General features: G+C 41.0%; 1 protein-coding gene across 7 annotated transcripts in view; it reads right to left on the bottom strand.

Annotated features, from left to right (window-relative positions):
• rptor (regulatory associated protein of MTOR complex 1) overlaps positions 1-26,025 on the bottom strand; it is a 175,746-nt gene that overhangs the window by 97,923 nt on the left and 51,798 nt on the right. For all 7 annotated transcript variants that reach the window (XM_023954643.1, XM_023954642.1, XM_023954647.1 and 4 more), the window contains exons 5-6: positions 18,024-18,182; positions 10,671-10,817 (exon numbers count right to left, since the gene is read on the bottom strand). In XM_023954643.1, coding sequence (XP_023810411.1) covers positions 10,671-10,817; positions 18,024-18,182 — 306 coding nt within the window. The remainder of the gene's footprint in view (positions 1-10,670; positions 10,818-18,023; positions 18,183-26,025) is intronic.

The raw sequence follows: 26,025 nt of genomic DNA on the forward strand, positions 1-26,025 counted from the left end.
ACAAGCCTACTGTGTTGCATTTACGCCCAACAGTTACCCCGGCCATCTCTGGTCATCTCTGTGTCTCATATTAAGCAGCAGCCTGGTCCGTTTTCACCTCATAGAGGAATCTTCTGCTAAAACCCCACAGATGAATAAATGTTAAGTAAACTGGTGAAAATGACGTGGAAGTTGCATCAGGGATCTCGGATGAGTGGTTTTAGATGAAACAGTGCAGTGCAGTATTACGTCACCGTGTATGTCTATTTGTTTACGTCCTCAGCAGTAATAGTGAGTCCTGATGCAACACATGTCAGAAGTTTGACACGTTGACGTCGGCAGGATTCTTGCAGTAACACACGATCCCAAAAACTATATCCACAAGATCCCAAAAGTGGAAAACAAAATGAGTCAAACTAAACATACGTTGAGACGATTGCAGATTGATTAATTAAAAAAAAAAAACATATGCTTATTAGATTATGTGATCAGTTGAAATAGAAGTTTTTACAGTAAATAATAAAAAATAAAAATAAAAACATTGTTTAGCATGGAGGTGGAAGTGTCATGCAGACATAGGGAGGTTATCCAGAACCAAGAAAAACATGGCTAAAATAAAATTTCTGACTTTTACATAGAAAAAAAAAAAAGAGTTCCATGCCTTGAGACAGATGGAGCTGTTGCAAATGAAAACAATAATTTTGTGATTCAGTAATACTGCAATCTCTGCTAATGTGATAAATGTAAATAAAAAAAGAAGTAAAGTCTGAAGTGTTGGATAAAAAAAGTAAAAAAGTGCTGCAGTAGAAACCTTTTTTTTTTCAAAGCCTGCCTGGTTTTAATTCATACACGAGTTTCAACCAGTCAGATGTTAAAAAAGAAAAAGAAAAAAAAAGATTAAAAAAAACTCAGAGTCCACCCACTTTGACAGACAAAAGAGCAGAGATTTTTCTCTAAGCAAATTTACCTGAACAATAGAGCTGAGATCATAAAAAGCTGCATAAGCGGCTGTTTGGAGCTTATTACATCAAGAAAAAGAAAAAAAAACATGAAACGTTTAGATTGCAGAAAATTCAATAAATCTCAAAACAAACAAAAAGTCGTTTTTCTTGGGATAAGCAATAAGAGTAATTGCTGTTTTCCCACTCCTGCTCAGAACTAGTGGAAAGTCTGACAGCACAAGATGCAAATCATTATTTCTGCCAAGTTTGCGATCTCTTGCTGGCAGGCAAAATACAACAACTAATATGCAACCTTTGAGAACATATTAAAAATATGTATTTATTTTAGGATCCAGAGGATAAGCAGCCCTTAGCAAGTGTTTTGTGAGGTTAACTAGATTCGTTTCTGTGCAGAGAGAATTAAAGAGCAGCTTTCACATTCTGGGAGTCAATACTTGCAGACATGAGCTATGGAGGAGGCATGCACATTATGTAAAGTTTTAATTATATTTGGAGCTCTTGACTATTTATGTGCTCATTGTGTTGTTGTATTGTTGATTTGTTTGCTGGTGGTTCAATATGCCTTCTGTGTCTTACAGGGCAGACTTTAATGAGCTTCTAGTCCTAATGGAGACAGTGATCCCAGCCTTCTTTGCCTTCCTGTCATCATCATCATTGACTGCTAACGCATGTTTCTTTCATTAAACAGCCGCGCTTCAGCTGAATTAGAAAGGGTTATTAATTGATTCGTTTTTATCGTGAGTATTATTAACTCAAGAAAACTGAAGACATTTTTGGAGTAGGATACTTTTTACAAAACCTTAAAGACCCTTTTTGATATAAATCTTGCTTTTTACACCATCTTGTAGCATTTTTCTGATGATGGACATATATTTAGAAAATTAAGCTTATAATTGCATTTCTGAGCATTTCTTTATTCAAATTGTGTGAAATCATGTCAGGGGTTGACATAGCCCAGAAATTTGCACTGGCCCACACGGCCAGTAGTTTTTGAAAGTTACTGGCCCGACACCGCGCACAGCGAGACCCGCCGCTCCGCAGGTGCTTGCAACTTCAGGGGGGTCCGGGGGCATGCCCCCCCGGAAAATTTTAATATGGTGCAATTTGGTGCATTCTGGTGACATCTAGCACTTATTTATACACTTTTCAATGACTAAAAATAGAGCATATCAAACTTAAATCTGCTCTAGTCTGTTTCAGATGTTTTGAAGAGAGCGCTGCAGTGTAGTAGTTAACACTAGTTAAGAAGTTTTCATGCTGCTTCTAATCACTGCTATTTCACATTTGTTCCTAATCAATAGTTAAGAAGTTTTATTGACTTTTTTGCCCTGACTGCCTTAAGGTTCTGCTTTTTGTTACTGTTGCAAAGTTACATTTACTTTTTAGTTACCTAATTAAATTAAATAATTGAAAAATTAAATACAATTAAATTACTGAGATCATTCAGCTAACTAGAAATACTTACTGCTTACAGTGTTGTAAAGAAAAACAAAATTAAGTAGTTTGACCTTATACTCCATTTGAGTCTGAGATTCAGGTATTTGGAGTTGCCTTTGATTCTTTGACATTCAGCTTAAAGCTTAGTGGATACAGTTTCATCTTCAATGCATTCATTAAATATCTTGCTGTCCATAGCACTAATTCCACCCGTCACTCCATCTAACATATTCCTATCTATTCCTGCCATGTCTTCCACATCTCTGACATGCTTCAGTCTCTCTTCAGTGACGGTGTTGGATTTATGATCATCGCGGTGAAAAACCACCAGGGGGCGCGCTGATGTGTGTGTCAGTTTAAATATATCTGCCTAAAATGTAATAATAACCCACTGGCTTGTTCCTTCGTTGTTGCTGTTTAACATTGTTTAGTATTGAATTGTTACATTCAATAAAGTTTGAAAAAAAAATGAGTGAGCGCGTGCCGCGTGGTGCTCGGCAGCGACAGCCGCGCGCGCAGGCGGGAGAGGAGGAGAAGAGTGATAAAAGGTTTCCCATAGAAACCCTTGAAGTCTGAACACAGGACTAGCAGAAAAAGTGAATTATAAAGACGAGGTAAATCTACACGTTTTCGCAAAATATACTTTATTGTAGATATTTTAGTGGCCCAAGCGGACAAGTAAAAAATAAAGTCTTGTGGTCCGTACTGCTCGAAAAACAGGACCGGGCCAGCGGACAAATGGCTATGTCGAGCCCTGCATGTGCAGATGAAAAAATGCTAGGGCGGGTCACAGGCTCCCTGCTCTACTCCCTTCTGATGCATCCACTTGCAGACAAATAGACCCACGTACGTCATTGTTTTCCTTGTCTGAGCTGATATCTGGGCTCCGAACTGTACAGCTGGATAGCTAAGATACTGCTCGCCATTTTTGTTGCACCGCTAATCTTAGAGACAGCTCTCAGGTATAAGCAATGCGAAAGGGGGCGGGGTTGCTTTGCGCCAATAGTCCCAACCACAAATCAGAAGTGAATTTCTTATGAACTCCTGCCGCTCTGCAGAGATTCTGTCCTAGAAAACAACACAAGCTCTTGAATGTTGGCTAAAAACCGCAGAATGATCATTTAAGGACCACTGGGAAAGATTTAAAAATGGCTCAAAAAGATGATTAGAGTGGGTCTCTAATACGGGACTGGGACTCACAGGCAGTGTTTTTGTTAGGCTACGACTGAATACAGCAGAGAAACAGTGACAAAACATGAAATAAGAAGGATGTCAGATGAAAGTTTTTAACATCTAGTTTGTTTTGTTTTCACAGGATAAAAAAACAAAATCAAAACCTTAAGGAAGTTTAAATAGAATATGTTTTCCTAACGACTACAATTAATATCAAATGCAACACAACTTTAAAGGTAAACTGTTTTACTATATTTGTGATACTAACTGAATGATTGTTGATACAGAAGCAGACACATCTTGGGAGAGAAAAATGTTGTTTCCATGGCAACGCAGGGAGTACAAAAGAAACTTAAGACATATCAAACTGGGGATTGTGTCAAACACACGATGCTGCTGGCAGAACTTGATGGTTAGTTAGCACACTTGAAACATAGCTAAGAAATCCTGGTTCAAATCCCGGCTGGGACCTTTTTGTCTGAAGTTTGCATGTTCTCCTCGTGCATATGTGGGTTTTCTCAGGGAACTCTGACTTCCCCCCCAGAGTTCAAAAATATACTTCATGGTTTAATTGATCATTCCAAATTGTTTGTAGTTGTGTGTGTGTGTGTGTGTGTGTGTGTGTGTGTGTGTGTGTGTGTGTGTGTGTGTGTGTGTGTGTGTGTGTGTGTGTGTGTGTGTGTGTGCATGCGTGCATGGCTGTAAGACCCTGTAACGGATGGGCGACCTGTTCAGGGAGGGCCTTGCCTTTACCCAGCAGCAGCTGAGAGAGACTGCAGCAACTGGAAGGGATCAGCAGGTTCAGAAATAAGATGGATGTCTGACAAGAGAGTTCCCAGTCTTCTGTTCCAGTGAGTTCTGAATTTGCTTCAAAGACCTCTAGGATTATTATTCCACTTAATTTATCACCCCCAACTTCACAGTTTGGCTGCAGCAGAGAAAAGAAAATGAACTCTGCTCGTGTAGAACGTGACAGACGCTCTTGGATGACAGCTCCGTTCACTCCCTTCTTCTACATGACTCACAACCCACTGGCTTCGTTCTTGAACACTGAAAAGCACATCTCTCTGTGCCCTGAGGCTGAACTGTGTCAACTGGAAGGATACGACAATAAAAAGGAAATTATTTAATGATTGTGTGATGTCTTTTTTCCCCGCAGTGTTCTCTGCTTGTCCATTACCTCATTAAACGGCTCTTAAATAAGGGGTGAAGCTCAGATCTCATTAGATGATGCATTTGCTGCATAGCTGTACAAGATGCACTGCACACGTATAAATAAACGATGCTATGAAAACACTGAAGCGTGGTCTCTACACAAAGGGGTGGCAAATATGGAAACGTGTGCATCAGCCTCTTTCATGCCATCAAATGCAGTTTGAAATGCTCCGACATGTGAGTGGGTGCACGGTTGTCGCTGTGTGGCTGGATCTAAGCCAAACTTCTGAGAACATAATGTCTGCTCTGGCTGCCTGATGAAGTCGTCAAATCCCTTCTAGCGACAGAAATCAGTAACGTGCATGTCTCAATTATCTGGTTGAGTCAGCCAAACAACGTCGTCTCAAAAGAAATCTGAGAAAAGCGTGTGACAGAGGGCCGTGATAATCCGGATGGTAAACACAACAACGCTGCAGAGGCTGATTAATGCCAAACATCCTCTGTAATTACCACATTAGCATACTGCAATCCCGCAAATTACTATGAAAATCATCGAGACAGTTTCTTTCTCTGCGGATAAAAGCGCTGCAGTGGTGAGAAATCTCAGTTTCTATAGAATGACATTCATTCATAGAACTGCGGCGAGTTGGGAGGGAAATCAGAAGCAGTAGAGCGCCGTTCATGTTGGACGAACGGCATCAGATTCTTATTCATAAACGGTTTTATTTTTCATTTTTTATCCATACATTTATTATCTGTTTTAATAATACAGGAAGACAGAAAGTTTCCTGGAAACGGCAGCAACACAATCCCACAAACGTCTTTCACACACACATCTGCAGCTAATGCACCGAGCATGTTGGCTGAGTGCACACAGGAAGTGATGAGAAAAAAAATAAATAAAGCAGACGATTCTTTACTGTGAGCACTCACCCAGCTCACATGCATGCAAATGGACCACAACATCAGCTTGTTCTGTGGGTGTGGATGGGTATGCAAAAACAAAAAACACTTTAAAACATTCACTTTTTAATTCTTCAACTTTAATTGAGGAGAGGACCGGATCAGTGACCGGACGAGGACAGGACCGGATGAGTAACTGGATGAGGAGAGGACCGGATCAGTGACTGGATGAGGACAGGACCGGATGAGTGACCGGACGAGGACAGGACCGGATCAGTGACCGGATGAGGACAGGACCGGATCATTCACCGGATAAGGACGGGACCGGATGAGTGACCGGATGAGGACGGGACCGGATGAGTGACCGGATGAGGACAGGACCGGATGAGTGACCGGATGAGGACAGGACCGGATGAGTGACCGGATGAGGACAGGACCGGATGAGTGACCGGATGAGGACAGGACCGGATGAGTGACCGGATGAGGACAGGACCGGATGAGTGACCGGATGAAGACAGGACCGGATGAGTGACCGGACGAGGACAGGACCGGATGAGTGACTGGATGAGGACAGGACCGGATCATTCACCGGATAAGGACGGGACCGGATGAGTGACCGGATGAGGACGGGACCGGATGAGTGACCGGATGAGGACAGGACCGGATGAGTGACCGGATGAGGACAGGACCAGATGAGTGACCGGATGAGGACAGGACCGGATGAGTGACCGGATGAGGACAGGACCGGATGAGTGACCGGATGAGGACAGGACCGGATCGGTGACCGGATGAGGACAGGACCGGATGAGTGACGGGATGAGGACAGGACCGGATGAGTGACCGGATGAGGACAGGACCGGAACGGTGACCGGATGAGGACAGGACCGGATCAGTGACCGGATGAGGACAGGACCGGATGAGTGACTGGATGAGGACAGGACCGGAGGAGGCCAGGACCGGATCAGTGACCGGATGAGGACAGGACCGGATCAGTGACCGGATGAGGACAGGACCGGATCAGTGACCGGATGAGGACAGGACCGGATGAGTGACTGGATGAGGACAGGAGCGGATCAGTGACCGGACGAGGACAGGACCGGATGAGTGACTGGATGAGGACAGGACCGGACGAGGCCAGGACCGGATCAGTGACTGGATGAGGACAGGACCGGATGAGTGACCGGACGAGGACAGGACCGGATGAGTGACCGGATGAGGACAGGACCGGATCATTCACCGGATAAGGACAGGACCGGATGAATGACCGGATGAGGACGGGACCGGATGAGTGACCGGATGAGGACAGGACCGGATGAGTGACCGGATGAGGACAGGACCGGATGAGTGACCGGATGAGGACAGGACCAGATGAGTGACCGGATGAGGACAGGACCGGATGAGTGACCGGATGAGGACAGGACCGGATGAGTGACCGGATGAGGACAGGACCGGATCATTCACCGGATAAGGACAGGACCGGATGAGTGACCGGATGAGGACGGGACCGGATGAGGACAGGACCGGATGAGTGACCGCATGAGGACAGGACCGGATGAGTGACCGGATGAGGACAGGACCAGATGAGTGACCAGATGAGGACAGGACCGGATGAGTGACCGGATGAGGACAGGACCGGATCGGTGACCGGATGAGGACCGGACCAGATGAGTGACCGGATGAGGACAGGACCGGATGAGTGACCGGATGAGGACAGGACCGGATCGGTGACCGGATGAGGACAGGACCGGATCAGTGACCAGATGAGGACAGGACTGGATCAGTGACCGGATGAGGACAGGACCGGATGAAGACAGGACCGGATCAGTGACCGGATGAAGACAGGACCGGATGAGTGACCGGATGAGGACAGGACCAGATGAGTGACCGGATGAGGACAGGACCGGATGAGTGACCGGGTGAGGACAGGACCGGAGACCGGATGAGGACAGGACCGGATCAGTGACCGGATGAGGACAGGACCGGATCAGTGACCAGATGAGGACAGGACCGGATCAGTGACCGGATGAGGACAGGACCGGATCAGTGACCAGATGAGGACAGGACTGGATCAGTGACCGGATGAGGACAGGACCGGATGAAGACAGGACCGGATGAGTGACTGGATGAGGACAGGACCGGACGAGGCCAGGACCGGATCAGTGACCGGATGAGGACAGGACCGGATGAGTGACTGGATGAGGACAGGACCGGATGAGTGACTGGATGAGGACAGGACCGGATGAGTGACTGGATGAGGCCAGGACCGGATCAGTGAACGGATGAAGAAAGGACCGGATGAGTGACTGGATGAGGACAGGCCTTTCACCGGGTCACTGATCGTATCCGACTCACCACTGTACACTGTGCGAACGTTTGGGTTGGCTTTCACAATCAAGCAGAAGCCAGTTTCAATGGCTACAATAGATTTTTTAAATATATCAACTTTGACCTCCCTTTTTATTTAAAATAATATTTAGTTCCCTACAGTTGCACCTTCTAAATCGGGTTCTCCTTTTAAGAAAAATACCTTTGAGTTAAAGCACCAAATGATTGGAACTATCGTTCTACGCTCTCTTGTATTGATCTGTTATTAACAGGGAAGGGTAAATATTATGAGTATCAAGAGTCGGCGGTATGATTGCCTGTTAAGTGATGAGGTAATCAAATTGTGTTTCTTTGTTTTTATTTTTTGTATTTTCCTTTTTGCTTTACCATCTGCGTTTAGCTGCGATGTTTCATTTTCAAGGGGCCGATCCTCCTCTAAAGTCCCATTCCAGTCATCTTTTGTAAAAGCGTTCCTACTGGTCTTTTAATTATGATTATTCCGTATTTAGCCAAAATGTAAAAAACTGTGATGTTTTCCATAATTTCTGCAGAGTGGCAAGAGTTCATTAGAAAATCTCCACTGAGTTATGGGCATGACTTGGTAGGGAGTACGCCTTCCTCCATTTCCCATCATCCCTGTTTAACAGCTCTCTCGTTACCTTACAGCCCTCACACCCCCAAGCTAACATTATTGGTGCAACAAAAATGGCCAGCAATATTGGAGCTCTCCAGGTGTACAGTTTTGAGCCAGATCTATTTGTCTACAACGGATGAATCAGAATGGAGTGGAGCGGGGAGCTTGTGGCCTTCCTTAGTAGCTTCTACCTCACAGTTCAAGCTTTTTCCACCGGCATTCTTTCATCTGATCCTGACTCACAACGATTGGAATAAAGAAATACTCCAAAAAGCGGTTTTCATTTGAATATTCCGTCCTCCATCATGAGAAAAAAATCCCACAGGAACGTGTTAAAAATACCATTTATATCGAAGTGGGGTCTTTAAATCTAATAGCTTAAATGAAACAAATAAGAAACAGCATAGTTTTCAGGGAGGTTTGGTCTGATGATACAGAAAAGGAGGCAAGACGTGTACAAGGATTTTCTTCAGCAGGAGGACAATGTGTCCGGAAGTCAGCACCTCTCCCTAAATCCTCCACCTGACAGCCCAACTACACCTCCTGTCTGAAAGAGAGGGAGAGGCAAGGCCTGAGCCCGGGAAAATAAAGGGGCATGTTATGCAATTTCCCATGCATTTCCCCAAAGGACTTCCTCTGTTTATTTCCTGACAAAAGTCCTTCAGCTAAACCCTCCGGCCGGCTGTTTGGGAGCAACATGTTTGTGCAATGATGCGGCAAATGCTTTTGGAATTCCCCGCATGTTCTGCCATGACAGGAGAATCACATTGTCTGAAAGGAAAATTCAGCAAGAATTGCTGACGGTTTATCCATATTTTATACTAACTTCATTTTTTTGTGTCATATTTGATCAATTCATCAAATGTAAAGATTTAAATAAACTAAGAGTCTTTACTCCTTTTATCTTTTTGTTCTTACTGGTATTTTTTTGCAACTTTTTTTTATACTTGTTGATCTCACGTTTTCTGTTCGGTATATTTATGTAGAGCTGCTGTAATGAATTCATTTTTCCTTTAAAAAGAAGAAAGTTTTATTTGATCTCACCTTAGTTCAAAACTTGTACATTTTGCTGACACCATTTGCAAACAAAATAATATTCATTTATGGTGAAATTGAAAGTTTCACCATAGGTTCTAGCTGTTTATCCATATGTATCAGCCTATGAATAAACTACCATCCATATTTAGGTGATTATTATGATTATGTTGACTTTATTTTTTCATTTCTTCCTTCTGTACGAGTTAGTGAAGATTTATGCCACCGCCTGAGAGCAGAGTGTTGTGACTTTACTGTGTTTCCATCATATTTCTGTCTCTCTTTAAAGCTTTTGAACACAGATTATGTTTTATGGTCATAAACAGAAAAGATTCAGAACTCCTGAATTTTTCTTTGTACTGCCCTTTTGTGCAGTGATAGGACAGCCCAGACATCAAATGGGTCCAAAAACAAATCTGCTTGGTCTTTATGGTAAAACTTTATATCCCTTGTAAATTTAAAGTTAGAAACAAACTACACTTTCTAGGAGAACAGAAGCTGCAGTTTTTAGGTCGGCGGAGGCTAACCTGCTGCGACCTCTGCAGGCTTAGTAGAGAGGGTAAAGACGTCGTTGACAGAGTTAGTCAAACATTGGAGCAACTCAGCAGTTCTCTTAGGTTTTTTTTCCTTTACTTAAAAAAAGGTAATGCACCCTAGCAGCAGCTCCATACTGTAAATCCCCTGCCTTCCTCCTTCCCTCTCCCCTTCTCCTCCTAATCTACAGTCTGGCTGAAACTTCTTCATGAATAATTGAAATGAATGACAGCGCCCACTCATTAGGAATTCACGTAGCACGCCTGAACCGAGAGCTGGAACGATAAGTTCAAGAAAAAGAAGAAGTGCTGGCAGAACCGTGGCTGGAAAGGATTTGGGGCGTGTATTTCTGTGTGTGGAATAAAAGGATCAAGTCAAAAAGCAGTCAGGAAGATCCAATTGTCCACTTGCATGGGGAGGTTTACAGCTGGAAACCTCAACTCCTACAGTGAAAAGACATCGACAGGGCAGTTTCCCGCTTCTTAACAGCTATGAATGTAAAACGTGTTATGTATGTTTTGGTTTTTCCTCACCTCCAGCTCCTGCTCTCTCTGCAGAGCAAATTGTTTGAAGGACTTGACGATAATTCCTGCGTTGGAGCAGTCGTAAACAAAAATGGAGGGGCTCCCCATCCACGTCTGCAGGTCGTAGATCGACAGTGGGATGTACTGAGTGTAGTTCTGTGAGAAAAAAGAGAAAGAGACAAATGCTGAAGAGTGACAAAAAGGTTCTGCATCATGTTATCATCACTCACTTTTATGGATCCATCCTTATTAAATACTAGCTTTGAGAAAAATGTGGGAAACAAGTCAAAAAGTGGAATTTTAGTGGCGTTTTAAGGTGTTTTAATAGACAATTGTTTTCTGACAAACTGTCTGATGATAACTAAATTGAACCAGGGGACTGCAGGGGTCTGGCTTTGAAGAACAATGTTAATAATTGGAAGAAAAAAAGGGTTAAAAAAAAAAAAGTCCCACTCCAATCATCTTGGATTTATTTTCAAACCAGGGTCCCTCTAATTGTAATTATGCAGTTTTTGCCAAAATTTAAAAAAATCGTGTCGTTCTCTAGGACATGGTTTCTGCAGAGCGGCACGAGTTCATCAGAAATTCACCTCTGAGTTTTGGGTGGGACTGTTGGCGTGGAGTAAGCATGCACTGATTTTCCATCGTCCCCTAGTTTCACGTGCTCTCCTGCTAGCTTACAGCCCCTTCACAACCTAAAATTAGCGGTGCAACTACAATGGCGAGCAATTTTGGAGCTATCCAGCCGTACGGTTTGAAGCCAAACACCAGTTTAGACGAGGAAAATGAAGACGTATGGACTGGAGCAGGGAGCTTGAGGCCACAGGTTTTTTCCAATGGCATTTCTGCTCCTGATTCACGATGATTTGCATCAAGAAAATACTCAACAACGCAATTTGGAGCAAATTTTTCTTCATAAATGACCTCCATCATGAGGAAAAATCCAACAAGAACATGTTAAAAACACAATTTTTTATCAGAGTAGGTCTTTAAAACTGATACATATAAAAAAAATATGTGTCCAACATTGACGGGGGACTTTGTGGCTCTTACAGGGGTTTGGTCAGTTAAAAACTAAAGAAAATGACTTTTAGCGCTTAAGGTTGCAGTTTCCTGAACTAAACCTTCATTCACTGATGTTTGAACATCCTACACAAAAACAAGTAAAAACCAAACTGTACAAAAGGAGGAAAAACAAAACAGGAAGAAGGTGAAGCTGTATGGCCTGGGGGTGAACTGGAGGAAAAAAGCAGCAGCGGTGCATCATCATTCTAAGGGGACGCTTTCTTAAAAAGACAAGGTGGGTACCCACTCAGCAAATGTGTCTGATTCAGCAGCAGAGTTAACTTTAGTGGAGCCAAGAGCTCATCTCTGCAGCTAATCCAAGGCTTGTGGTCGCTCAAGTGTGGGTTTGGTGACCACAAAAACTCTCCTTATAGTAATGTTTTAGTAAAAGCAGGAAGGAGGGTTTTTTCTTTTGTTCTTTTTTCAAACACTACTGATACACAGGAACAAAACATGACAATAAATTCTGAAGTGGACATTTTTTAAGAGAACAGAGGACAATAATATCACTTTAAAATAAAGGAATTTTACTCCAAATTATGACTGAATTTAGGGCTCCACGATATGAGGAAAACTCGCGGTATGCGATAGAAGTGATCAATATCGCCATGATGATATAACCTGCGATAAATGAACAAATAGCAAAACAACCAAAAATATAATTTCCATTTCACAGTTTCGACAACAGTTTCATTTAAATAAGAGTAAACCCTGGTCTACATAAGAGGCGAACATCTAACATAAAAAAAGCTCCATCTGATTGGTCTAAAACGTGAAGGCTTCCATCTGATTGGTCAAATGCATGAAGGGATTTATTTGATTCATTAAATACTTCAAGCTGCTATAAGATTGTTTTACCACATTTAAGGTAACCATTTATTGCAGTTTTTGCCATCTTTTGCGATATGCGTATTGCACAGCTTAGTATCGCTATAACGATAAATTTGCGAATTATTCAGCAGGCCTTACTGAATTTAAATGAAATTAATTTGGAATGACCTTTTAACAGACAAACTGGCACTGTTGAAACGATAATATTGGTAAAAAAAAATAATAATTCAGTGGCCTAGTGGAGGAGTGTTCGCCCTGGAAAGTCGTGCGTTCAAATCCACGGTTGAGTCATACCGAACACTGTATCATGACAATGCTCCCCTGTTTGACACTCAGCAGTAAGGGGTTGCATTGGGGGGCTAAACCACACAGTGGCTCCAGAGCGCAGTTGTGTCTGCAGCTCACTGTTACCCAGACAAAGGATCAAACAGAGCGAGCAAATTTCACACGTGCAAGTGTGTAACAACTTCAAATGTAAGCTGTATTTATCTATTTTCTTTATTTGACTTGTGGTTTTCAAGCGTCACCACAGAAAAAATAATCATCATGGTGCTTTGGGATACAGTTTTAACAGTGAATGCTGACACAACTGTAGAGTCAAACCCTCAACCTCGCCTACAAAGGGGCCCTTGATCTGGTAGAATTTAAATAAAAAAAATTTAAAAATAAATTTTAAAAAGTATCTTTTCAGGTTAAAAAAATAATTTTTACCCAGTTTTTTAAACTTCATTTCCAAGAAAAGTGTGATTGACAGATGAATGAAGTGTCTGCACTAATACAGATGCTTAAAGACATCTTCTTCATCTATCAGTTCATCTGGTTCAGCTTTGCAGTTACTTTTTTAGCTGTTCACTCTTTTCTGTCATTCTATGAAACGTCTTGATAAGAAGTGAAAACACGATGGATGTCAATCATCGATCTTTCTAGATGTCCCATTCTGAAGGTGCTGAATCTTTTCTAGCTCCTATTCATTGCACTTCCTGTTTCAGTGTGAAGTGGAAAGGCTTACACTTTCTTCACACTTCTGCAAGGAAGTAACACAGGGAAGTAGGAGTTGTGTGGATGGGTGAACTGACACAGTCAGACATCTTTTTCTTAACAATGATTGTGCGTCTACTAGGCCTGGAAGAAAAATCGATTGAATGAATAAATCCGAATTTTTTGTTACGGGCGATTTCGAAAAGAACTAAATAGAGTTTTTGTGTAATGCCGCATTTTTGGCTCCCGAGAGTTTCCGTAGCCTTAGTTTCACACGGCGGTTTCGCAAGCGACAAACTACAACATCATAGCACACACGAAACAGCAAGCGACAGCATGGCTACCGGTGAGAGCGGGAAGTTTGTTCCCAAGAAAGGAATAAAATAATCTGTTGTTTGGAACTGGTATGGGTTTACTGCCACAGACGTGGAGGAAGAGACCCCCCCCCCCCCCCCCCCCCCCCCGCCCCCCACACACAGGCTACAACATTTGCCTAAAGCCCATCACAGTCAAAGGCTCTCACTCGCTCTTGCGTGGCACGCGCTCAGCCCTTTTACACACGCAGCGTGCTGACACACATACTATGGAAGCGATTATGTAGCATAAATAAAAAGCAAAGTCAAAACCAGAAATGCTTTTTCATTTACAAAATGAAGCTGCATTTTTTGACTCAAAAATATAATGAAAAAGCAATCCACCAAAATGCTTTTTCATTTCCTTCCTCAACACAGCTTATTCTGTCACTTAATTAAAATTAAAATGAAAATGGTATTTGACATTTCATTTTCAAGACGTTCCATGGTAAACGTGTAGCATAATTCATTTAGAAATGTCTAATTTGACCATCAAAATGGATTAATAGAAATGCTTTTTAATTTTCAAAATGAAGCTGCATTTTTTGACTCAAAATTAAAAAGAAAAAGCAATACTTCAAAATGCTTTATCATTTTATACTTCAACACAGCTTATTCTGTCACTTAATTAAAATGATAAATAAAACGGTATTTGAAATTTCATTTTCAAGACGTTCCATGGTAAATGTGTACCAAAATTCATTTAGAAATGTCTAATTTGACAATTAAAATGGATTAACAGAAATGCTTTTTTAAATTTTCAAAATGTAGCTGCATTTTTTGACTCAAAATTAAAAAGAAAAAGCAATATTTCAAAATGCTTTTTCATTTTATACTTAAAACCGCTTATTCTGTGTCATAATTCAAACGAAAATGCAAAGAGGGGATTGCATTTGCATTTTAACATCCACTCCGCGCAAGTTATCACAATATTCAATTCGAAAAAGCATTAGCAGAGGGGAGGCGGGGCGATGACGTCACTGCTCTCTCTGTGTGTCCGGCTGCTGACTGACGCACACACGCGCACCAGGAGCAGACTGTGTTAGCGGCAGAGACGAGGGTTTTGTGATGATTGTGAACTTCTGATGAGTTTCCACAGCTTCTCAGGACTAAGTAGCTGCATGTCCGCCTTCTGCGGTCCTCCTCCCGACGCACCGCGGACAAGCTTTGTTCTTCGGACCGCCAGCTGCCTTCGCACAGCGGAGCGCGAAGCTCCCGACGATCGCTGAAGGCGGAAATGCTGCTGCGATCTGAGAAACCATCATATGAATTTGTGTTTCCAGTGGTGTCCAGAACAAAATAAAGACTGATGTAATTCACAGATATTTACACCTTGATCTGCAGCTTCGCGGTGAATTTACTGTTTGATGACAGCTGGAGCTCCATCATCAGAGAGCAGATTTCTCGATGCTAAACGTTGCTGGTGGACCAAAACACTCACTTAGCGCGAAACTGCAGGAGACTATCTTCATAATGTGCTTTTATTACAGTTATGCTAATATTTTACGGCCTGCTCTGCTCGATTATATGTTTTTAAATCCGTGCTGGCGGTCCGAAGAACAAAGCTTGTCCGCGGTGCGTCGGGAGGAGGACCGCAGAAGGCGGACATGCAGCTACTTAGTCCTGAGAAGCTGTGGAAACTCATCAGAAGTTCACAATCATCACAAAACCCTTGTCTCTGCCGCTAACACAGTCTGCTCCTGGTGCGCGTGTGTGCGTCAGTCAGCAGCCGGACACACAGAGAGAGCAGTGACGTCATCGCCCCGCCTCCCCTCTGCTAATGCTTTTTCGAATTGAATATTGTGATAACTTGCGCGGAGTGGATGTTAAAATGCAAATGCAATCCCCTCTTTGCATTTTCGTTTGAATTATGACACAGAATAAGCGGTTTTAAGTATAAAATGAAAAAGCATTTTGAAATATTGCTTTTTCTTTTTAATTTTGAGTCAAAAAATGCAGCTACATTTTGAAAATTAAAAAGCATTTCTGTTAATCTATTTTAATTGTCAAATTAGACATTTCTAAATGAATTTTGGTACACATTTACCATGGAACGTCTTGAAAATGAAATTTCAAATACCGTTTTATTTATCATTTTAATTAAGTGACAGAATAAGCTGTGTTGAAGTATAAAATGATAAAGCATTTTGAAGTATTGCTTTTTCTTTTTAATTTTGAGTCAAAAAATGCAGCTTCATTTTGAAAATTAAAAAGCATTTCTATTAATCCATTTTAATGGTCAAATTAGACATTTCTAAATGAATTATGCTACACGTTTACCATGGAACGTCTTGAAAATGAAATGTCAAATACCATTTTCATTTTAATTTTAATTAAGTGACAGAATAAGCTGTGTTGAGGAAGGAAATGAAAAAGCATTTTGGTGGATTGCTTTTTCATTATATTTTTGAGTCAAAAAATGCAGCTTCATTTTGTAAATGAAAAAGCATTTCTGGTTTTGACTTTGCTTTTTATTTATGCTACATAATCGCTTCCATACACATACACATACTCATTCTACAACGCCTATATAGTTAGTTCATTAGTTAGATAGTTAGTTGTTACTGTTATTTGTTAAGAAAGAATTCTGCGTTGTAATTAATACTTGTATCGGTATTAATTTGCGACGCGGCCGCCTGAGGATTTTTTTGTTCGCAGGCGACAACAATGGGGGGTTGGGGTCTGGGGGGTGGAGGGGGAGACGGGGTTTCTTAATCGAATTAAAACCTTAGACCCCAGATATGAGCTGTATTGTTAATCCTTTAGAAAATGGTGCTATTCTCAAGGTCAATGTTTGTCTCCTTTAGTCTACACTACAAAGTGTGACTTAAAACACAGCTGGGACTCTAAGTAAAGTAAGTAACCTTTTTATTTTGGACTAGTGAAAACAAGTGTGGAATAACAAAATAAGACAAAAACAAGACAAAAATTATATAAAACAGAAAACCAAATAAAACAAAATTATATAAACAACACAAGTCCAGAAGGGAGTGAGAAGAAGAAACATCTTATACTTAACTTTGATTCCAGGAGTGTGTTCATTTATTTATTATTCATCCCAGAAATGGGGGTTACATTTGTCTTCCGTTTGATTACCGGGGGAAAATCACAAGTCGAATAAAAAAATAAATAAAATGGGAGATTTTATTTATTTTTTAGGCCATATCGCACAGCCCTAGTGTCTACATGAACTCCCTGTTCCAGAGAAAGGGTTCAGTGCTAAATCATGCATTTACGTTTGCTGCAGCTACAGAAATGTCCTCGTATAAACACCGCTGAGAGTTTCAGAGTACACCGTCAATGAGGAAGAACACTATTTCCTACACAATGCTTCGTATAGAGGTGTGTATCTTTCCCTCTCACCTAATTCGATACGCATCTCGATACACAAAAGATTCAACAAACTTCTAAATCGATACAATCCAAATATATATTATTATTCATTTGGCATTTAAAACTATACCCAACCCCTTAATGAGGAGTGCCAAAATGCCTTTTAATAAAGAAACTTTTTTTCCCCTTACGTTTTTAGTTTTAGCAACAAAAAACAAATGTCTTTGATTGAACAGCTTCAAACATTAAAACCTGGTGTTTGGGGTCTTTTAAACTGTCCTATTCTTTGTGAGTATTAAAAGAAAAGTATCTTTTATGTATTCAGGTAAGTTAATGTATCTAATCATATATTTCGTACACACATCACAGGTCCCTCACTGTTTTCACCTTCAGTCAACCAGCTTATAATTGGACGTCTTTTTGTTTGCAGAATGCGTACATAAAAAGACAAAATCAGTGGAGAACACAACAGGAAGAAAGTTTACCACAAATGATTTACTTCTCGATCAATTTTATACCTTCTTACTTACATACATAGCGTATTGCTGGTTTTCAACAGAAACTAGTGTTACTTCCAGTACTATATTGATTTTTTTGATGGGTACCTGTTATCCTTTACATGCATATAAAAATATACCAGCAAGAATCTTTAGTTTTTCTTGATAACAATAACTTAAAATATTGCAAGTATGGTCATCCAAAAAAAATGGGAATATGAGCATAAGCGTCACCGGTGAGGTTATCATTTAGCTCATTCTCTGGTGCTGCCGAAGAATAAAATCAGCTTCCCTGCATGCCGTACCTTGTTAAAAACCCAGATCTCGCCGTTGACGGTCGGTCGTGGAACCCCGTGGCCGTTATAGTGGAAGAGGACTCGCTCCTCTTTGGCGTTACGTCTCAGTGACGTGCAGAGTTTCTTCACTTCGTCCACTGTGGGGTCCAGACTCTGTTTGTAACGTGCCTGAAACCATAGAGAAAGAAATGAAGGAGTGTTAAAGTGCCACTCTGATCTTCTTTTGGTCCATTTTAAAGCATTCTCAGTGGTCCTTTTATTATGATTGCGCAGTTTTTGCCCAAATCAGAAAAATTGCATTTTCTAGCACATAATTTCTGCAGAGCAGTAAAAGTTCATTAGGAGTTTACAACAGAGTTGTTGGCGGATCTGTGGGGCGAAGCAAGCCCACTCCACTTCCCATCACTCATCTGTTTACAAGCTCTCCCACTAGCTTACAGCCCCTCACACCCTCAACTTAACATTTCCTGCCCGGCATTTTTCCTAAGTCACAAATAAGCTCTTTTATAACCAGCATTTCTTTTATATTGAATTTGATTTACAAAGATTTGAATGAAGAAATAATCACAAAAGGAATTTTGAGCTTAATAATCTTTATCTATGTTCTCCATCATGAGAAAAATGCTACAAGAACATATTAAAAACACAAAAAAACACAACTATTATCATAGTAGGTCTTTAAATCTAAAATACCAAGATGCCTAACTTTGATTTTCTATTATTCTAAACAGAAAAATAAACAAATAAGATGAAGCTCAGCTTAATAAGCCTCAGATGTATTAAAAGAGCCTAAACAGAAAGAACAGAAAAAATTTGGGTATAAAAAGTTTGTAAACTTCCATCCATCCATCCATCCATCTTCCTCCGCTTATCCGGGACCGGGTCGCGGGGGCAGCAGTCTAAGCAATGATACCCAGACTTCCCTCTCCCCGGCCACTTCCTCCAGCTCCTCTGGGGGGACCCCGAGGCCTTCCCCGGCCAGCCGAGAGACGTAGTCTCTCCAGCGTGTCCTGGGTCTTCCCCGGGGCATCCGCCCAGTGGGACATGCCCGGAAGGAACACCACCCCAGGGAGGCGTCCAGGAGGCATCCGGACTAGATGCCCGAGCCACGTCAACTGGCTCCTTTCGGTAAACTTCCTCAACCAAAAATAAAATCCTTTTTTTTTTTTTTGCTTTTTGGAATAACTAAACAAGAATAATTTTTAGAAAATTATATCAACAATTCTTATCTGAGAAAAAACAAATCTAAACTTTTCTTAAAATTGTTTGTCTTGAAAAACAGCAACAGTCCTTTTTCTGTCGTGTTGGAGGATGTTCACTTTTGAGAATATCATCCCAAAAATAACAATCTGACTCAGAGATGACTAAAAATCCTAAAATAATCCCGACTCTGAAGAAGAGGTTGGTTATCCAAAGAGGCTTACTAACTTCATCGATCAATAATGTTCATGAAGATTTTACCACAAAGCAAACAAACTCATAACAATAAGGATTATTAAAAAGGTAGCAATATTCCAAAGACAAAAAATGAGTTGAACAGTTTAAACAAACAGCTTATGCTAAGAAAACACTGGAAAAATCGTTTCTCAAACTTTTTGTACAATGTTTCACAGTTCTGACAGTAAAAGCAGCCCGACCCAAAACCAGCAGAACATCCCCAAAACCAAACCACAAAGTGTTGACAGGGACAAGCTGCTGCCTCAGTGCTGTCAGCTGCTTTTCTCTGCCTCTGGTTCACTTCCTTGCATACATCACAGGACTATTGGATTTACGCAGCATCCTTCAGGTGGAGCTGCAAGCTGTGTATTCGCTTGCAGCTCTCCAAGTTACGTAAACATCTTTTCTTCGTCTTAGTTTTATTAGACAATTGCATGTGTGCACGAAAGAAAGGGACACAGAGGTGTCAGATAGTTATGCAACAGAAATGCAGCCGTTTGGATCGGTCTGAATCATAATCACGCTCACCAAGGCCCTTCTGTTGCATAACTAACACGCCTTTCACCAAACAGCCTGCCTCCTGTCCAAAGCCTTTTTGACAAGCCCTCATCTTGGAAAACATCTTGTGATAGTAACTCGCAAGAGCGTTGAAAAGAAGTTCACCAACCTCCAAAAGGTTCCTACAGAGCCTGACAGCTCCACACAAATGCCAGAGCTATTTAAAACACCCCTACCCTTGAAAAGATGACCTCCGCCGTGAGCCAAGACACTAATGATCCTAACCTCAGGCACACGAAGGAGACGCTTTTGGATTCTGGGGCATAGATCTAGCAGGCTTCAACCTTATTTATTATTTAACCTTATTATTATTTTTTTTTACTTTTGTCTCTCCATGAAGTTGTTTATACATTTATGTGCATTTTAAAGACGCCAACAAGTTTCTTTTGTTGTTACTTTACAGTCTTAAAAACTTACTTCTGATCATATTCAGTTTCTGAGAGTAAAGAAAATAGACGAATTGTTTCCTATTTTTTTTTCTTTATTTCTTTGACAGCTTCAATCATTTATTAGGCCCCTAAAGCACAATGTGGAACATTTTTGGGTGTTTCCATTGTCCAATGCTGTAAATGCTACAGACATTTGTCATTTTTACTGCCCCCCTTTCATGAAATTGCTCTGTTCAAGACCCCTGGAGCAGCAGAGTCACATTACTGGAGTATTTCATTTCTCTGTGGTTAATAAAGTTGTTTGATTTGATTGAAAAGGCCCCGCAAAGCAGAAAGAAGACAAATCATGGAGGTATCTTGTTGCTCTGTTCTCCTAAGTTTTTTTCCTTTCCTTTTCTTATAAACTGGCCAATCAGAGGCATCTATAGAAGTATGCGGCCTCAGGTCGAACCTTAAAAATGGCTACAAGATTTGGTGTAGCCCACTTTTAAGAGGAAGGGGTGTGGACCTCCAACAAGCTCACTCCTGATTCGCTAGAATGGTTGCCATAGAAACGTTAACTCAATCAGACCTACTTAGTCCAATCGCTGCTTACTGACATTGTCTGCCTCTATCTAACATGGTGGCGTCTAGTTTCATGCCAGAGCTGACTTTTCCCCCAACAGAAATCAGATTCAGTCTGACAAAAACCCAAAGAGTGTGTCGTCAGCCTGCAGCACATATTCTGATTTAGATTAAAGAAAATCACTGAGGGGAAAGTTGCCCCCTAATTAAGACAGAGACTCTATTTTGTAGTCGGTCTCACAAGATGTTGAGCACAATTGTTGCGTTTGTCCAGATTCCATGTAGTGTTTCTGAAAACTTTAAAACTACTTAAAGATTGCACACTTTGCGAATCATTGTGTTAAACTGGACAGAAAGATGAAACCTTCTATGAATGCTGAGACTGTGGACTGTAGAAAGATGCTGGATGCCATTTTTCCAATTACATAATCAGACTTTTGACTTTCGGGGTGGGGGGTGTATAAGACCAACACTTGCTCGCTTGTTTGTCACATCACATTTCACGCAGTGGCCAAACTGAGCAGGCATTGTTCAAAGAAGCCGGCGTTTCATCTTCCTGGACGTGGAGGAGTTTGCAGCATCATGGATGAGCTGGCAGACCGATTCAATTTGTGTGTGATCAGATAAAAGCGTCTGAGTTCTCATCTCCATGATATCAAGTGATGTCTGAAGGGAATTACAGTGTTAGTGAATGATGGATGCAAGTGTCTGAAAGCAGAGCTCCTATCCGAGTCGGAGAAAAGGTCTCATTCAGGAGGAAGCAATTAACTAAACGAGAATGGAGACAAATAGGAAACATGCAGGTGGGAAAAGCACTAATACCTTTTCTGCTTGTAGTTGTTATTTTTAATCATTCTTCATTTTAACTATCAAAACTTTCCCTTTGGGCCAAAGTCTTTCAAACAGGATTACAGTAATTGTAACATAGATCGGAATATGCAAAAAATTAAAACCAAACACCAGAAGAAAGAATAAAAACGTCAAAAGATTAACAAAAAACTGAAAAGATAATAAAAAACACAACTGAAAGTGAGGAGAACATATAAAACCCAGTAGATATTCACTATCAATGAGAATCCTCCCGTTTACACACACATGCTGCATTCACAGGCTGTGGGAAAGTTCGGCTTTTACTTTATAGGTCAAATCTATCTAAACTAGTGTTCAGTAGCATCAACTTTGCAAAATATTTCAGTCAAAAAAGCAAAAAAGAAGGCAATGAATTAATACAAATGCAAAAATAAAAACTGGAAAAAATATTTGGCATCTTTAAATTATTTTTTTTCTTAACCATTTATTTGTTTAAATAATTAGAGCACTAATCAATCTTTTTGCTTTCCATATGCCGTGAGGTTCAAAAGTGCTCTCCTCACGCAGTTTTCTGCCGCTGGGACAGCATTCCTGTGAGGAAAGTGCAGCGGCTTGTTTTTTTTTCTCCAACCTCACACCAACACAAGAGAACTTTGCATCAAGGCCATGGGAAACAAACTCTTTTTAACGGCGTGTTCAGCGCCGACTTAGACGCCATTTATCATCTTGTCGCTACCTGGGAGCGGGCGACCTTTTTGAAGAACCATAAGCATTCACAATGCAATTAAATGGTAGATTGTAAAGCTTTAAGGGACAGGACGAGCCTCGCTCGCTGTCAGAGACTCAAGGGGATTTTTAAGTGCAACACCTGTGGTGTAAAGGTTACATAAGCCTATATATGAACGCCCAATTTAGCATCTCTTCTGTGAGAGTTTCCCTAAGGAGTTAAAAGCTTTAAACATATTTTACAGAAAAATGCAGGAATCAAGAGTTTTCAACCTCATAACTGACACAATCCTATTACGTCTTGAGAGGAAGATGTCGAGTAGGACTTTATTGATTTCATTATAATTTGAGTGATCACTGTAAAGCCAAATATGGGTAAAGGGCTTTAATAAAAGGAGCTGCATGACATGTGAACTGGAATGACGGTCAAAGGGGGAAACGAGGAAAGTCCACCTTTGTCCTTCAATCACCAGCTGCACTCAACATACCAGTTGATAAAAACTAAAAACACCAGACAGACGGACAGACAGAGAAGCTGTTGGACTGTGTGAGGAATCGTAGGAAAAACAGTTTCTTTCAGCTGCTTCTACACCACGAATACCTGCAGCCTACACGTTCATGACAGGCTCTTATCTTAAAGGACTTTTTGGTTTGTTTTTTATTGAAGAAGCTGGTAAAACATCAGGCCCAAACATTGACTGCACATGAGAACTGGACGGAGTGACCCCTCCCCCTTGGCGTTCCAAACAGGAATTGCCCACTGGCTCCAGGAAGCAAAAATCCCAGACTTCTTTAGAGAAATGAACATCTATTATTTAGTCATTATATTTGTCAGAATTCTTGCTCTCCCACCATTTTTTTTTACACATTCTTGATAATCCTCAATTTTTTTTCACGATAATCCTTTTTCCCCCCCAGAGATTTTTCAAGCTATAAACCGGCCAATCAGATGCCTCCGATTTTTTATGTAGCCCGCTTTTAAGTGGTACAACAAGGTCACTCCTGATTTACTAGAGTAGTTAGCTGACTTCTTACGCGGTTTTGTTTTTAGAATGTGAAAAAACACAACCGTGTCTGATAATAGAAGAACCTTACAAGTCAGTTACCAATCCAGACATTATAAACTTTATTGAACTAAGAGTGGTTACCATAGGAACTTTGACTCAGGACCAATCACTGGCGACGTCTGGCTCCAAGATGGAAGCCACAAAACTGCAACTGAATTGACTTCATTTGGTTGGAGCCCAAAGTCATTGTCTTTGAGTGGCGTCACACTCACTCGCTCCACTTCTCATATACAGTTAATGTGCCAAACCTATGAATTTAAAGGAATAAGAGATTTTACTTGAGTGAGTACTTGAGTATTTTATTTGATCTAAAAATTAACCCATTTCAGCAACTAAAGAGAACAGAATTTGGGGGGGGGGAAATACTAACAGGAAGAATAAAAAAAGAAAAAGATTACTTTGGCGTTTCGCGTTTTTTCTGGGTAAAATAAAGAGCACACAAACAGACATCGTCCAGAGACATCTTCAGAGGAGAAATTATTTACCAATGTTTTTCTTTATGAATCCCAGTTGCTGTATTTTTTTAAGTGCAGGAAAAATCAGGTGAAGTAAAAAAAAAAAAAGTCTTTCAGAAATCCAAACCACGACTTCAAAAGCTCATCCAAGTTTGGATAAATTGTGGTGATCACCTTCTTTCCTTGTGGTCATTTTGCTGCCGAGGCCAATGTGCGTCTCCGGGCTGACTCAGTTCACAGCAGGTCATTTGGAGCAGAAAGAGAGATAACGCGTCACCCTTTCATCCTGCCAGAACACACCTCCTGTTAGACTACAGTACCTACAACCATTTCCCATATGCCAAAGTTACTAAATTTATCCTGAAATCCTTCTAAGGAGGAGGGTCATATTTCAGAAGTGCCTTGCATTGATTTTAATCTCACATAATGTCTTCAAACTTGTAGTCAGTGAAGGTATGGCCGTCCTAAAGTTTGTTGTGTGTTTGAGAGGAGTTTGGTGCTGAAAGAGAGCAGCAGGAGTGTGAACAGTCCTGCTGCAGATGACTAAGTGGCACGGCTTATGTAACTGACAGAAGGTCTAAAAACACTAAACGCTGCACGTTTGGGCGGGTGTAATCGTTTCAAATCCAGTTTTCAAGCACATAACGCAGAAAACGGCTTCACATTTCTGAAAACCGTCATCCTCCCTCTGCCATCTTCGTCTGCATATGAAGCGTGAGCTACAAAATCAATTGAGCGGTTCCTTCTGGAAAGTAAACTATCGGCATTCCTTACTTGTTTTTTATCCATAAGTTCCTCTCCATCTGTTACATGAAGTGTAGATGCAATCCGGAAACTTTGTCACATCTTAGTTTATATGTTTATTTGGATGACAAACAAATAGAACAAATGCCTGGCTAGACATTGAAAGTTGTGATGGGTGATTATAAAATTGGGTTCAAAATAAAAAGGAAAATCAGGAAACGTGTGTGTAGATGTCCTTTTTTTCTATTAAAATCTTTATGTCCTAAATGTGGAAATGATTAAAAATCAAATGTTTTATCTTAGAGAGAAGCCGTTGATGATCCACTCGCACAAACACATTAGTTTTAATTTATTTTCAACAAAGCAAAATTAAGATAAATCCATAAGCCATTATTTGTTAAGAATTAGTGATTAACATTATTAAAATACATTTCACCAATATTTCATAGTTAAAGCAACTTTTGAAGTGTATCAATCACATTTCCATTTGGTGAAGTATGAAGTTACAATTAAAGAAGGAATATAATGAGTCCAGATGTAAAGAATCAACTTCAAGGCAAAAGAAAATCTTTATCTGTATAAGATTTGACATGTTTTTTGCTTTTTATTGATTAAACTCTGACTACAAAATGGAAATGCTTTTTTCCTGAAACAGTCGGGTATCCTTAAAGACCCCTTCTTAAACTCAAGAGACCACTTCAGAATCCCAGCGATACACAAGTTTAAACAGAGGGCAACCATAAGATGTGTCGTCCTCATGGACGCTTTAGTAACCTGTGGTTCTACAAATGCTTCTGAGCAGTTACCCCCATCCCCACCTGCCGGACGCCCATTACACGGCTCTCCTCTGATCTAATCAACTGCTTCCCCTTCTTTCCAGCCACCTGCAGGGAGAGTTGCACGGCTTGGTGATTGAGGAGGGATTGGACCGAGCAAGAGTGCCACAAACCATTAGCGTGGAGTCACAGCTCAGGGAACGCCACTGATTTCCACTCAGCCGGCTACTGCGACTGCGTGTGCCTTCGTGCTTCTGGTATGGCATCGATTAGAAGTCTAATTTGAATTTTATTGAAACCTTTTCATCATCAAGACCTTTACCAAAGGCAGTCTGCAGCAGGTGTGAAAAACAAAGTTCATCACGGAAATGACTAATGAAAGAAGTTAGAGGAGTGAATTATGAAAACATCCAGTGAATAGATAAAATGTCAGAGTGTAAAATGCTGCAGTCAAAGGCATTAAGTCATTTCCATTGTCTGCATAT

This window comes from Oryzias latipes, chromosome 1 (genome assembly GCF_002234675.1).
Source record: "Oryzias latipes chromosome 1, ASM223467v1".
In the NCBI taxonomy this organism is placed as follows: Eukaryota; Metazoa; Chordata; class Actinopteri; order Beloniformes; family Adrianichthyidae; genus Oryzias; species Oryzias latipes.